Genomic DNA, 16421 nt, shown 5'->3' with positions numbered 1-16421 from the left:
AAACGGACTAGAAGAAGAAAATTTAGCAAATGAAGTTGGCCGTAGAATGTGCAGTAAATGGAGATGCTTGACCTAGCTTTTATACAGTCCCTGCTTACTAAACCAGGCACTCCCTGTCATCAAGGGCGTTAAGGGGGATACCAACAAATAAAACTGTCAATTGCCCACTGCGTTTCTATACTTCTGTAATAATACTTTTTGTTTTCTTGTTACATATAGGATTGTGTCCAGCTCAACCAGTACAAGCTCAAAGATGAAATTGGTAAGGTGAGTGCACATTATTCTCAGCCAGTGCCTTACAGATTCCTTTTTGTTCCAGAAGTCTTAGTTATCATGAAAATGTATATAACTGGGTTGTACTTTAAAATAACCCACAAATTTGAGGCTCACACATACAAATTATTTATGAGACCTTTTTTTTTTTTTTGCTGTAACTATGTTTATGTTGTGAGTTTACTTTGCAATGCAATGTACCGTAGTTTACGCTAGGTTCACACTTGCATTTGGGTCTCCATTTGGGGAGTCTGCTTTAGGCCCCCGAACGGAAACCTAATCCACTTTTTTTTTTTTTAAAAAAAGTGGTTACCCATAGACTATAATGGGGTCCCTCGGGTTTCTGCCTGCTGCTTTCAGCACTTTTCTCTCTGCATTTTTCAAGCAGAATAGGGAACGGAATTCGCAGGTGGAGTGCAGGAGCAGGTGTGAACCTAGCCTTAGTTTGTCTTTGCTATTGTTTCAGAAGCATTGTGGTTTATGGGCCTGTTCACACAGGCACAGAGGGGGCAGATTATGGCGCGGAATCCACGTCATAATCCGCACCCTCACAATGGTGGTCTATGGAGACCGCTTGCGATCTTGTTTGTTTGAAAAAAGAAGTGAGCTGCCTTTTCTATAGACGGATTATGCGGGTCGTTGAGCCGCGGCATGCGCCTCGCGGCAGCAACCTCCCGAGTCTACCCATTCATTTGAGCCTACTCCGGAGGGAAAAGCCGCGACTGTCTGAAGCCGCAACAGTCGTGGCAGGTGGATTTTGGCCCAAGAGTGACACGGCTCCCCACGTCACTCTCGGTGCCAAAATCCACCCTTCCGCTCCCCGTGTGAACGAGGCCTAAGTCTTGTTTTATTTATTATGTAGCACCAGATATAGCAAATAATAGTTTATCTTTGGAAGTAACTAGTATTTGCACCAGCTGTATATGTAGGGTGGCTGACAGTGAGGAGTTGAGACCTCTGTATTATGCTGTTACTAAATGAATACATTGCCCACTCTGTGCCAACCTTGTTCCTTCATGTTCAGGTTCCTCATACTGTCAGCACTGATTGGACAAACACACTCTTGATGATAACACCCAGTTGTCAATTTGTTGGTAGGTTTTTAGGAGGGATAGAAGAGGAACAGTAAATTAGAGTTCTAAAAAAACCTGTTTAATTCTATTATATTGTTCGAATAATTGTTATATTATGGAGAATATATCAGACTTATGCAGGCATATCAAGAGAGCTAAAGGGTCGTTTTTAACATCTTCAGTTCCTTATGAAGAATACACCACATCCTAGAAGGCCCGAAAGCTTGCTGGATACACAATACTGTTAAAGAGGACCTTTCACCATATCCGGGCACAGGCAGTTCTATATACTGCCAGAAAGCTGACAGTGCGCTGAATTCAGCACACTGTCTGCTTTCCCGATCTGTGCCCGGTGTGAAGAGCTTACGGCCCGGTACCGTAGCTCTTCTATGGTCAGAAGGGCGTTTCTGACCATTAGCCAGAGACGTCCTTCTGCCTCGCGGTGCCAATCGCTCTGTGCTGTGGAGCCGGGAGGAACGCCCCCTCCCTCTGCTCACACAGCTCGTCCATAGACGAGCATTATCAGGAGAGGGAGGGGGCGTTCCTCCCGGCTCCACAGCACAGCGCGATTGGCGCCGCGAGGCAGAAGGACGTCTCTAGCTAATGGTCAGAAACGCCCTTCTGACTGTAAAGCGCTACGGTACCGGGACCGATAGCGCTTTACACCGGGCACGGATCGGGAAAGCCGACAGTGCGCTGAATTCAGCGCACTGTCAGCTTTCTGGCAGTATATAACACTGCCTGTGCCCAGATATGGTGAAAGGTCCTCTTTAAGAGTGAGTACTGTATGTGTACAAAGTAGGTGGATTACCAAAATTGTGGTAATGAATTTAATCTCTCATTGTGTCATCCTGAAGGGAGTGTATTATGTGTTCACACCTTTCAATAAGGAAATGCAGTAAAGGAAAAGGCATACACAATGCAGAATCATGATAAAGAACCTGCTTCCTACCAACATTTGTGCAAGTGAAAATACTGGTCTGTTTTGTGTGTGTGTATGTATAGATAGATAGATAGATAGATAGATAGATAGATAGATAGAATTATGTATACCTTAACCTTAGAAGGTTTTCTGTTTTATTATGTGTGCACATAATATGGATGAAACAAGGCTTTTAAAAAAAAAAAAAAAAAAAAAAAAAAAAATCTGTAATTCCTCCTTTTTCTTTTGTACAAACAAATAAACCGATATCTTCTATGTTTTCCAGTAGCTAAACCATGTCCCTCCTATTCCTTACTGTTCTGTTTATAGTTAAAGGAAAATGTTTGTTCTCGTACCGTGTTAGCCAGTGGGTAGGAAATATAAAAAGGAGCCTAGACGTTCCGAAACGTTGTAATCTGTCATCATTATTAGTTAGCCATTAAAAAGGTATCAACTACTGAAGACTATCAAGCTGTTTATAGTTGTAAAACCACTCTCTGAAACAAGAGCCTGCTTGGTGTGCCTGGTCAGCAGTAGAGCAATAAGATCATTAAAGGGGTTGTTCCATTAATGACCCTTAATACCCATCCTGTGGATAGCAGATAAGTGTCAGATTGCTAGAGGTTTGACCACTGGATCCCAAACAATCACGAGAAAGGGAGACCGAAAGTAGCCCATGCCTCTTCCTTGTGACTGGAGTGGTCCAGTGGTTTGACCTACCCCAATCTGACACTTATTCCCTATCCACGGATGTACTTAATAGGACAACCCCCTTTAAAACCCTGTCACTTCAGCCAGTCTATCCTCAAAATGGAGCAAATCAGCAGGAGATTAACCCTTCTTTCTCCTCTGCAGAATTTCTTCAAGAATATTTGTTTAAAGTGAACTCTAAAACTGGATATTTTTTCAATACAATTTATAATACTATCACTACACGAGGTGGGAACTACATGAAGCTTGCTGACTACACATGGGATATATATTTAATTTGTAATCCTCACTGTAAATGTGCAGTACATTACAATAGAACAGGGTTCATATTGGAGATGCCTTATTTACAAGTGGTTTGTTTGCATTCCTGCAGGGCTCATATGGAGTGGTGAAACTGGCATATAATGAAGATGATAACACGTACTATGTAAGTAGACTCTAAGATGACTCACTTTATGGTCAATGACAGAGCTGTTCTAACATTTAACATAGGTTTACAAGTCCAAGATAAAAATATTTCATTTACGTGCATTACAAATGATTCTGCATGAGAGCATTTGTCTGTGGGTGGCTATTACATTGGTGGTGTCATAGTGCTCCTTTTTGTTATGCAGGATTATTATGTCTGGCATTTATTTGGGTTACGTATTAATGACGCCTCTCCTGTGACAGGCAGCCAGTAAATATAACTTGGACGTTCTGTACTATCTGGCATTGTAGTGGCCAGCGCAGATATCTTACTAACTAACTATGTACTGAGGCAGGGCTGATTTTACTGGGAAGTGATGAGGAAATACGCACAAGAACAACTAAAATAACAAAGGATAGATAAATGAAGTCCCTCTACTTATAAAGTACATGATACATCTTTATATTAATATATATCTGAAATTATTTTCTTTTCACTTTAATAAAGGCAATGAAGGTTCTTTCAAAGAAGAAGTTAATGAGACAGGCTGGATTTCCCCGTGAGTTTTTCAGTAGATTTTTGACTGCGTGCATAATATAATACAGCTTCACATTCCTCCTTTTTCCAGTTCTGAATACGACACTGGAAAAATACATAATTCTTGCTCAAGAGTTATTCCTAAAAGTGAATTTCTACACTAGATTACCATATTGCAATGGTGGTGGGGAATGAAATTATCCGATTTTGGACTGGCACCAGCTGTTTCACAACCTCGACTTCCATGCTGGTTCCGATACTGGGCCACATGTCAGCAAGCTTTCCCCCCTACTTGCAGAGGACAGGCTCAGTGTAAAATCTAAGCCATTACTCTTCTTAGTCGAGGCCAATACATATACAGCAAAGCGGGTTATGCAGTCAGCCAGTTAGTCAGCTGAAATCTAGAACCTTACACAAAAGACTGGAGAAAGGAAGCTCCTAGACCAGCCTGTAAGTCAAGGTTTTGAAACAATAGAACCCGTTACAGATTTAGATAAGTTTATTTTCCTGAATATTCCCTTTTGTCAAGATACAGTCCTATGAAAAAGTTTGGGCACCCCTATTAATCTTAATCATTTTTAGTTCTAAATATTTTGGTATTTGCAACAGCCATTTCAGTTTGATATATCTAATAACTGATGGACACAGTAAAATATTTAGAACTAAAAATGATTAAGATTAATAGGGGTGCCCAAACTTTTTCATAGGACTGTAGGTTAAAAATTCTGGGACACACAGCCTAAAATAGCTGTATAGAAAAATTCTGAATTCACCATTGTTCTGTCTGCTGCAGAGAAACATCTGAAATTACAGCTGGCAGCTCATAAAAAGCTTAGATGAGTTCTAGCACCAGTTTCCCTTTGGCATTTCTGTCAAAATCCCACTCCTGGCATAGAGGGGTTGTCCAGTTTCTCTGGATATTTATAGCCTATCCTAAGGATAGGAAATAAAATTAATCAGTGAGGGGCCAACAGCCAGCCCCTGCACTGATCAACTGCGCAGGACCTCTTCTGGCGCCTGTATTATATACAACAGAACTGACTCTGTGTCCGGTATAGAGGTTGGGTGTCGGAACTACAACTCAGCTCCCATTGAAGCTACAGTGATAGTGTCCGGCTACTATACAGGGACTGGAGCTTTCTGTTTCTGGCCCTGTGTTGTGCATAGCATGGGCGCTTGAAGCAGCCCCGTACTGCTGATTGGTATAGGGACCAACAGTTGTCTCCCACCAATTAGATATTTAAGGCTTATCCTCAAGGCCAATTAATATAACAAAGAGTAATTAAGGGCATATATATATTTCTTTACAATATGTGTATATGCTACTTTACTTACAAATGCCTATTTAGCTGAATCTGAACTTGCACTCTTCTTTTCATAGGTCGTCCACCTCCCAGAGGAACAAAGGCAGCTACTGATGGTGGTTCACAAGCTAAGGGACCCATTGAGCGAGTCTACCAGGAGATCGCAATTTTGAAGAAACTCGACCATCCTAATGTTGTTAAGTTGGTTGAGGTAAGTTTACTTAATAGTCTATGATGTGATCTCCTGATTGTGAAATCTACTGTCATCACACTTGCTATCTTTTTTGTGTTGAACCATTTTAGACATTTTTTTTTGTTTAATGTTTCTGTTAGAAAGAAAAGAAAATCAAGTGTGGAGAGCATGCCTCTGCAAAATAATCCACTTTAAGTTTTCAGCCCTGTTGGAACATTGAAGCTGGTGTCTGAATGATGGCTGTGGGTGTTTACGTCCATCTTTTTAGCAAAAAGGGGAAATTGTCTCCCTGAAATGCCATGTGATAGAATCCTTAGGAGAGGTAGATCACAGTGTTCTGTTGTTGTTAACACTGCTGTGAAGTCCTGAGAAAAGCCTGGTTGCGTGCAGGAAAATGAGTAAATGTGAGGCTCTGAGCCACTTTGTAGACAGTTCATCACAATTTGGCCCTAGTCAAAGTAATTGTTGCCCTTGGCACATTGATGTTCATGGAGAATAAAGGCTAGCCTTTCTTGTCCAATCCCACAATAGAGCTATTGTAAGACTGACTGCCATAAAAGTTCATTCTGACTGTGATAGAAAGGTGTCAAAACACACAGAGCATTATAGCTTTCTGCATATAGGGCTTATATGCCCATGCTGTCCACCACTGAAATTTCCTACAGTCAGTACATAAATGACAGAACTGGACCATGAAAAAAAGAAAGAAGATAGCCTGGTCTGATAACTGAGTTAAAAGTGTCTTAGTTCAAGGGCTAGGGATAGGACCCCAGGATAGAAACAATGAGAGGCAAGGGCTAGGCAACAGGCTACTGAGAAGACCCCAGGATAGATACAATGAGAGGTAAGGGATAGGCAACAGGCTACTACTGGAAAAAGTCCAACACTACCATCTACCTAAAGACTATTCAGGAAGTACTTATACGTCTACATTCTATCCAGTCCACTCTTAGCTTTGGCTCAAACTGCAGCAAAATCTGCAACAAAAAAGCTGTTAGTTTAGCCCGAAATTGTATTGAATCATTAAATTAAAAGAACTATCCTTAAAATGTCACTTTTTAGATACTCTTGTAGTCTTTGAATTTACAGAATGTCTCATGTAAAAACAGGTGGTGCATAATTTGTGTCCATTAGTACATATATCATATCATATATCATATCATGTTTTTAGCCTTGAAGACCAATAATCACCCTCCAGGTTTATATTATTTCGTTAAACCTGTGCAGTCAGCTATTCATCAGCAGATCCAATTTCAGCCATATTTATCATCTGACATAATGACTATGATGACTCTTTTCATGATGGAATGTCTTTGAGTCAGAGGAGTTTGCTTTCCTCCTATTACTAATACCCCTGTCTATTAGTGGGGGCTGCAGTGCATGCATTACCCCCTACAGCACTAAAGGGCTTTTGGGGTTAATTAGAAATACTGTAGAGACCACTACTGTAGATCCTACCTCAGTTCCCTTGGAAACGTGCAAACTGGATGAGCTCTATGTAAAGTCGGAATAAGAGAAGCCTGATTAGCCTGGATTTTACAGAGAGCTGTATATTCCCAAGTGCAACAGAACAGTAGAAATAATACTGCAGCCTTAAAAACACCTCATTGCTTAACAGAGACTGGCTAATATGTCACCAACAATTCATCTGAAGGAGGTTGTTTCAGCTTCTATTGCATGGATTTCTACAAGACTCAGTGAGATGAAAGGAGCAGTCACTGGAATTTGTACAACAGACTTATCCACTGAACATGAATTAAAGCCCCTTATGGATGACCGTGTGAAAGGTCAATGTGCTGTCGAGGTTTTTACTGGATAGCACACTGACCCATTCATTTTTGTGGGCCCATACACACGACCATGAATTAAATGTTCATGTGACGGGCCGACAGTCCAGGCCATAAAATATGGAACTGGTCCTATTCCTGTCTGATTTTGCGGCCCTGCTTCCACAGCTCCTATTCACTGGGCAATTGGGGCCTTCCGCGAGCCACTCTTGTGCTGGCCATGTCGTTCATTCATGGCCTGCAGTAAGCACACGGTCGTATGCAACCAGGCTGAGGCTGAGGAACCACGTTGCAGAACAGCTGCTTTTATTTTTGCAGATTTTGCTATGTTTTCTGAGCCAAACCCAGTAGTGGAAGGGAATTTCCGATTTATTTTAAAGCTACTCTTGACTTTGTAGATTTTGCTGCGGTTATTTAAGCCAAAGCCAAGTGTGACTTTAAAAGGAACGGGAAATATATAGTAAGTGTATGTCCCTCCTGCTAAATCCATTCTTGGCTTTGGTAAAAAACAAAACAAAAAAAACAGAAAAGCAACTTTTCCGCAATGTATGACTTCAGCTTGAATATTTGTCTAAAAAATAATTCAGTCCTCAAATAACAATGTAAAAATATTCCAGCCAAAACATTCTTGTCTGATGCCCTTTATATATCCTGTAAGCATTTTGGATGTACTCCCTCTCTCAATGGAGTAATGGTTTCTGTATAGTAGGGCTGGGTGACTATGAGCCAAATACATATCACAATTAATTGAACATTTTACCTTGTTTTCTGAATAATGTACGATTATTTTAGGACACTCTGCTTTTCCCCCTTTTGGTTATTCACATATACACTAATAATACAGATAGTGACATATCCTTTACCAGTGGCAGTACAAGACAAGATGGAATGGATGTGAAATAATTCATTTGAGCAAGTTCACATCCATTATTTGAGCTGACTTTTGATTTTGGTTATTTTTCGATTACTTTCCCAGCACTACATTAGGCAGTAACAAGTTAACATATATTTTTAGGAAAGAAAAGCTTTCAAAGCACATAGAGATAAAAGCATGTTGTAGTAGAACTGTTAGTTCTTGCTTTGGCATGCCTTGTAAATTGTATGGTTTTTCTCCCTCCATGTTTGTGCTTTCCTGGTATGAGGCCAGTATTTTGCTCTGTTTTTCTGAGCCGATCAAATATCGACTTCCCTCTTTATAGAATTATTTCTAACAAATGTACACAGGGAACCTGCAGCTCCTTTCCCTCCTTTCTGCCTTTTGTTCAAAGAATATTGGACTACTCTAGAGCAACTGGTCTATGACTCTTTATTTGAGGACTGAGGAGGTTTAAATGCTGGTTACACTATATTCTGGCTGGGTTGATTCTTTTAGGGGCCATTGACTCAGTGGCACGTGCAGCAGTTTTTAAGATTCTGCTTCATAATCGTCACCAAACTCTAGATGGAATCTTCCTCCTAGTGTTTAATTTACGCAGATCTTGTAGGGTTAATATGCTGGATTACCAAATTTTACCATGTTTTACAACTTTGAAAAATGCAAAAAATATATATTAGTTGCCATATTCTGACAACTGTTACTTTTTATGTCTCCATTTAAGGCATTGTTTTTGGTGGCACAAGATGTATTTAATCACAATATATTAGTCACTATATAGTTTCATCTGGGAAGCGAAATGGTCAAGAAAACCAATGATTTTATTTTTTAATATCATATATATATATATATATATATATATATATATATACACACACACACACACACACACACACACACACACACACACACACACACACACACACACACACACAGTGTATATATGCGTGACCAAACGACTGGACCGATCTTCGCCAAATTTGGCACACAGCTACAACAGGTGTCCAGGACAGTTTGAGATCAGGCCTCAACTATCTCGGATGTACCGTTCCTGAGATACAGTATTCCCAAGAAAATGACCTGCATTATCCAATACAAACCTGAAAATCTTTCACTCATATTCCAACTGCCAAACACACAGTCACTCCACATGCACACAGCATTACTCCAGGTGTATCCAACACTGATATCCAAACTGAGATACACGGCTCAGCACACAGTATAACACATAGGAGGATTAGATACACTGCTCACCACACAGTATCTCACATCAGAGCTTTACTCCAGGTTTCCATAACAACCCAGCCTTTTTTTCACTGTTGTAGGTCAGCTTTAAGAGGGGCAGGGTGCTGTAGATGACGCTGTTACACAAGGTCACATACACACAGCTTTACTCCAGGTATCCATAACAACTGATCACAGGTTTTTCACTGATATCCTGAGATAGATATGATAACATGATGCTTATAGACTCACACAAACGACATGCAAAATACACCAGTTTAAAACTGGGCAATTCTTATGGGGCCGCTACACAAACAAAAAATGAAATATACCCATGCTACTCCGGGTCCTCCTGCTAGTTATTTATATATTAGTTCCCTTGCTGGATGTCCCCTGCTGCTGTTTTGGCTTTCTGTGATGACACAAACCACTGAGCTTTACTTCTGCTGCAGGTACATAGAGCAGACCGGAGTTAGTCATTGTCATGATAAAGTTTGCTACATATGAACAATAAAACATCTTAGTCACTCTACTAAAATGACATTACATATAAACACAATTGTGTTTAAAAGAGGAAGTGACTAAGCATGCAAATATTTACAGAATAAAATAACACACCACACAAATAACATAAACTTCACTTCCAGAATATATTAATAGTCACAAATGCCTGAAAGGACTCTTCTCTTTGTATATGATCATGGTTTATGCCTCTATTTCTTCAATTTTGGTATATATATATATATATATATATATATATATATATATATATATATATATATATATATATAATATAATTTTTTTTAAATAGATAATTCGATAGCCATTGCTATCAGTCGGATAAAAAAAGTACAGCAACATGTTTTATTTTAACCCTGAACCCTAAGCAACCTGATTAGAGATGAGCGAACACTAAAATGTTCGAGGTTCGAAATTCGATTCGAACAGCCGCTCACTGTTCGAGTGTTCGAATGGGTTTCGAACCCCATTATAGTCTATGGGGAACATATACTCGTTAAGGGGGAAACCCAAATCCGTGTCTGGAGGGTCACCAAGTCCACTATGACACCCCAGGAAATGATACCAACACCCTGGAATGACACTGGGACAGCAGGGGAAGCATGTCTGGGGGCATAAAAGTCACTTTATTTCATGGAAATCCCTGTCAGTTTGCGATTTTCGCAAGCTAACTTTTCCCCATAGAAATGCATTGGCCAGTGCTGATTGGCCAGAGTACGGAACTCGACCAATCAGCGCTGGCTCTGCTGGAGGAGGTGGAGTCTAAGATCGCTCCACACCAGTCTCCATTCAGGTCCGACCTTAGACTCCGCCTCCTCCGGCAGAGCCAGCGCTGATTGGCCAAAGGCTGGCCAATGCATTCCTATGCGAATGCAGAGACTTAGCAGTGCTGAGCCAGTTCTGCTCAACTACACATCTGATGCACACTCGGCACTGCTACATCAGATGTAGCAATCTGATGTAGCAGAGCCGAGGCTGCACAAGGGTTCAAGCGCACCCTCGGCTCTGATGTAGCAGAGCCGAGGGTGCACTTGAACCCTTGTGCACCCTCGGCTCTGCTACATTAGAGCCGAGGGTGCGCTTGAACCCTTGTGCACACTCTGCTTCATCAAGCTAATAGAATGCATTGGCCAGCGCTGATTGAAGCAGAGCTGAATCTGTGTGCTTAGCTCAACTACTCCACCGGTGTAGTTGAGCTAAACACACACATTCAGCACTGCTTCATCACGCCAATAGAATGCATTGGCCAGCACTGATTGGCCAGAGTACGGAATTCGGCCAATCAGCGCTGGCTCTCCTGGAGGAGGCGGAGTCTAAGGTCGGACCAGAATGGAGACTGGTGTGGAGCGATCTTAGACTCCGCCTCCTCCAGCAGAGCCAGCGCTGATTGGCCAAAGTACGGAATTCGGCCAAACAGCGCTGGCCAATGCATCCTTATGGGAAAAAGTTTATCTCACAAAAATCACAATTACACACCCGATAGAGCCCCAAAAAGTTATTTTTAATAACATTCCCCCCTAAATAAAGGTTATCCCTAGCTATCCCTGCCTGTACAGCTATCCCTGTCTCATAGTCACAAAGTTCACATTCTCATATGACCCGGATTTGAAATCCACTATTCGTCTAAAATGGAGGTCACCTGATTTCGGCAGCCAATGACTTTTTCCAATTTTTTTCAATGCCCCCGGTGTCGTAGTTCCTGTCCCACCTCCCCTGCGCTGTTATTGGTGCAAAAAAGGCGCCAGGGAAGGTGGGAGGGGAATCGAATTTTGGCGCACTTTACCGCGCGGTATTCGATTCGAACATGGCGAACACCCTGATATCCGATCGAACATGTGTTCGATAGAACACTGTTCGCTCATCTCTAAACCTGATGTCTTTCGGTTAGCATACTGCTACATCTGTTTTTAGTGGACCTACTAAACAATTGTAGAAAATGTAATGTGAATGTGTTGTAAAATTCCTTAAAATACTTGCAGATTGATCACAGCAGTAATTGTGCTTTGTAAATGAAGGTCAATGGTACATGGTTTATTTTGTACGTTCATGGCATTTTTATTATTTTACTGCTTTCCAGAGTCTGCTTGAATCATCTTGAATCCATGTCTGTGTAAAATGTATTGGGGAATGAGATACAACATCTGTGTTTGTAGATCCAGCTAATGTTCTCCAGGTTGGGTCTGGAGAGCTATGTGCCTTGTGTAAACATTTCAGATCATTTATAGCGGTTACATTCACCATGGCTGAGGATGTGTCAGACGGTGCTCATATGATTAAAAGAAAGAAGATAAATGAAATTCTCAGACAACAGTGCCGCTCTCAGATTGGCTACTTACTTGGCGGCTTAGGTGGAAAGCTGTACGAATCTGTGATATAAAGCGAGCACTAAGCAGATGCAGTCCTGATGTACTAAATTGTTCTAGCCAAATGAATGTGTACCATATTTTTTTCTGAACTTCTATATGTTTTTTGTATCTGTATGGATTACAATAAATTGGAAAACCTGATGGGGTAAAATTTTAAATAAAGCGATACACCTACCCTTGGTCCTCGGTTACAGTGTCATCCATTCCATCCCATGCCTGCATTGCTCGGGCCGAAAGTGAAGGTGCTTTGGTAACCACCTTCCTGTGGCCAATCACTGGTCTCAGCAGGCTCTAGATGGTCGCAGTGGTCACCTGAGCCCTTTAATTCCCAGCCCAAGCAGTGCAGGCACAGGATGGAAAAAGGGATCTGGGGCCACATCGATGGATCAGGGGTAGGTGGTATCCTATTTGTTTTGGGGTTTTTTGCGCAAATTTATTTTGACCAATGTGAAGGTTGAACGAAGCAGACCTGGTGTGAATCTAGCATGAATGCTGCAACAGACACCACCCTATTTCAGGAGTTTTTGCTCAAGTGCCTTTCAAAGAAACTCACTGCTGAATTTCCATGGTAAAACAGCAGCAGAGTTGTTGTATGAGAACCCAGACATAAATAGTAGAGCGTATTAGTAAATGTAGACCAGTAAGCCTAAGAGAAGATACTCTGCATACTTCTGTGTCACAGCAGGACCATAAGTGAGTCTATTCTTTTTTTTTTCTTTTATTCAACTGTGATTTTATTAAAGATATTTTCAATACAAATTCCAAAGAAAGAAAGAACACAAAAACGGGAGGGGGAGAAACCTATGACTCCCAAACAGAGTAAATGCAACCACATAATCAAAGCCCGAGGGCCTGCTAAAGAAAGAGAGAAAAAAGGGAGGAACACAAAGATGAGACAAAAGACTAGGGAGAAGAACAGGAGGAAGGAATGGGAGGTCCGCGATCAAAAACCCTGCAGAATACAGTCGGTTTCCCAAGGGGCCCAAATAGACTGGAAGGCATTGAAGTTATTATTAAGACTCGCAGTCAGAAACTCAAGGCTCTGCACATCCTTCATCCTGGTCAATATTCAGAACCTGTGTGTGTGTGTGTGTGTGTGTGTGTGTGGGGGGGGGGGGGGGGGGGGTCTACACTCTTCTAATGTTTAGCTATGAGAGTCTTAGATGCTGTGCAAAGGTATAGGGAAAGGCTGGAGGCCCTCCCACCCAGGTGCCCAGAAGGGAGGCCAAGTAGGTAAACAAGGGGATCAAGGGGGACCCCCTGAACAATGAGCGTAACTGTCAGAGCCTTAACCTCCCTTCAAAGCCCAGAATAAGAGGGCACACTCAAAAAATGTGGTGAAGGGTACCCACTAGTTTGGCAGCGCCAACACCCTGGGGGGAAACGCAGGGTTCAAAGCGTGAAGAAGAGCAGGGGTAGAGTGAATCACTGCTATATCTGTATACACACTCATATAGGGAATGACGAAGGTCACGTAGGAGCCCCCACAAGACTTCTAAACCCAGAATGAGCAGAGGTAATATGAACAAATTGCAAATTACAAAGACTTTTCTCACAACCTATATATCGATCTGCTCAGCTCCTCCTGCTACGTATAATGCTGCAGATTAGTTTGCATTTTTAATCCGATTTGGTTCCCATACGGTAGTTACTTCTCACACAGGATGTATGGATGAGTTATAAGGTCAGTGGTCACTACAGGTGTCTGTGGCTCGTTGGCTCCATATGTAATATAATACATGTTCACTTGCCCATAATAAAGAGTTTGTTTCAATCTTTTTTTTTTTTTTTTTTTTTCAATCTTTTTGGTAGAGTTGGAAGGGACCTCAAGGGCCATCGGGTCCAACCCCCTGCGAGTGCAGGTTTTCCTAAATCATCCCAGCATATGTTTATCCAGATTCCGCTTGAAGATTTCCATTGATGGAGCGCCCACCACCTCCCGTGGCAGCCTATTCCACTCTCTCACTACCCTCACTGTCAGAAAGTTTTTCCTAATGTCTAATCTGTATCTCTTTCCCTTTAGTTTCATCCCATTGCTTCTTGTACTTCCTTGTGCTAATGAGAATAGGGTAGATCCCTCTGCACTGTGGCTACCTTTCAGATATTTGTAGACTGCTATTAAATCTCCCCTCAGCCTTCTCTTCTGCAAACTAAACAATCCCAGTTCTTTTAGCCGCTCCTCATAGGACATGGTTTGCAGACCTTCCACCATTTTGGTTGCTCTTCTCTGGACTTGCTCCAATATATCGATGTCTTTCTTGAATTGAGGCGCCCAGAACTGTACACAGTATTCCAGGTGTGGTCTGACCAGGGAAGAGTACAGCGGAATAATGACCTCTCTTGATCTAGATTCAATGCTTGTCTTAATACATCCCAGAATTTTATTAGCCTGTTGTCTGGGTATGGGCAGGGTTTGCCTAATGCTTGTCCATTGCACCACCTGTGTCTGTCATAGTATTAAAATACTTTCATGATACTTTCAGAGTACATTCATGATGGCAAATTTTTCCTTGGGAGTATATTCTATTTTAGGTCTGCTGACTCCTTGCTGACTGCTTCTTCTCTTCTGTTGCTAGGTACTGGATGACCCCAGTGAGGACCATCTTTACATGGGTAGGGAAACTTTAGCATATTTTAAGCACTGTTACACATTTTTGCTTTCGGACAGTACATACAAATCCCTCAGCACATAACTGTAATATACGGCTTTTGCGTCTCAGTATATGTTAGAAGATATATGATTCAAGCAAGTTTAATAAGCCTGTTTTATTAGAAGAAGACTTTCGATAGCTTTCAGGTTAATGGCCGTTCTCTTGGACTCCCCCATACGTGTGCTCTCAACTGAGGACTTGTGTACTAAGCTGGGAGATGGTAAAAAGCCCCCCTTTCCTTCCTGTAAAACAAAAGTATCAGCAGAGATCTGGGCAGAGTCAGGAGGTCCCCCCTCCTCCGAAGCTTTCAAAATCAGGAGGTTTAGCCAGTAAGCATCGAGTATACGCTTCAGGCTCTCATTTTGTTTGGTTGGGGGTTTTTTTGCTGTGGAACCCCAGACACCAGGAGAATCCCCTCTATTACAGCCTCCTTGTCTTGGCATATACTGGTGTGTGTTGTGTCTCTGCAGAGTACTGTACACTCCTTTAGAGGCACGACTTCTAGGGCAAAATACCTCTCTATTGTTGCATGCAATGGAACGTGCCATGATTCTTTTTCTTTCTTTTCCCCGTGTGCCACAGAGGCACATTCAGGTATTGTATGGCATTGCATTTTATAGTTGCCTTACTATTGATCAATGCCATATGGATGGGAACAAAAAATAAGTGAAGACAAAAAGAGAAGTAATGAAAATAATTTATGCTCATATGGTATTAACATACAGATTTATACAATTAGCTGTAGCCAATAAATATGAAATCTTAGCAATTTTTTTCTTTTAATTATGGTTTTATACCTGAGACCAGCTTCACATCTGTCTCTGGCACAAATCCAGAAAAGCTGAATGGAAAATTTCTGCAAGCCTCCCTTGGCTCTGTTTGTGTCCATTATAGAATGGGTCAGTTTTTCTGTTGTTCTGGTCCTCCAATGGACCAGAAGAATGGATAACTGAATATACTAATTTAAAATCTACTAGAACATTGGAAAATAGCCACATGACTGTCCTATATATGCCACAGAGTCAGTCCATGGAGTTGCCTAAATTAGGTTTGTCTCTTTTCCATTGAGGCTGCAGTTCTTTCTTTGCATATACATCTCAACCTCTACCACAAGGATATACTATAGGAAGTAAGGAGTCCAAATGACGTGCTCCAAACTATTAACAGGAGGGGCTCTTATTTTATCAGTATTGTAAATTTTGATACATATACTTTGTATGAACCATTACATTTTTAAAACTACCACTGCATGTAGAATGTTTCCATGTTTCTTGTGTTATTTTAATCCCAGTTGTGTGTTGACATTTTACTATACTTCTTGCTTTTTATACAGTATTTAATATTAACTAATTTTTTATTTTTTTTTCTAGTGTTTGAGTTGGTTAAGCGGGGGTAAGTTGATATGTATATAAGTTAATAAGTAATTTGTTAAAGGGGTTTTAGACAATTAAACGTTATAGGGAATCTGTTGGCACAAAATTGAGTTATAGATTAATAACCATAGCTTGCAGTGCTGTCAGCACAGTTTACAATGATGTATTTCTTATTCAGGATCGCTACTCCATTCTTGTAAAAATT

General features: G+C 41.2%; 1 protein-coding gene across 3 annotated transcripts in view; it reads left to right on the top strand.

Annotated features, from left to right (window-relative positions):
* Positions 1-16421, top strand: part of CAMKK2 (calcium/calmodulin dependent protein kinase kinase 2) — a 58181-nt gene that overhangs the window by 24610 nt on the left and 17150 nt on the right. For all 3 annotated transcript variants that reach the window (XM_075273566.1, XM_075273585.1, XM_075273576.1), the window contains exons 3-8: positions 220-267; positions 3353-3406; positions 3896-3947; positions 5307-5440; positions 14769-14805; positions 16214-16235. In XM_075273566.1, coding sequence (XP_075129667.1) covers positions 220-267; positions 3353-3406; positions 3896-3947; positions 5307-5440; positions 14769-14805; positions 16214-16235 — 347 coding nt within the window. The remainder of the gene's footprint in view (positions 1-219; positions 268-3352; positions 3407-3895; positions 3948-5306; positions 5441-14768; positions 14806-16213; positions 16236-16421) is intronic.

The sequence above is a fragment of the Leptodactylus fuscus genome, chromosome 1, assembly GCF_031893055.1.
Source record: "Leptodactylus fuscus isolate aLepFus1 chromosome 1, aLepFus1.hap2, whole genome shotgun sequence".
Classification (NCBI taxonomy): Eukaryota; Metazoa; Chordata; class Amphibia; order Anura; family Leptodactylidae; genus Leptodactylus; species Leptodactylus fuscus.
Note: the sequence above shows the minus strand (reverse complement) of the source record. Positions and strands in the feature narration are given on the sequence as shown.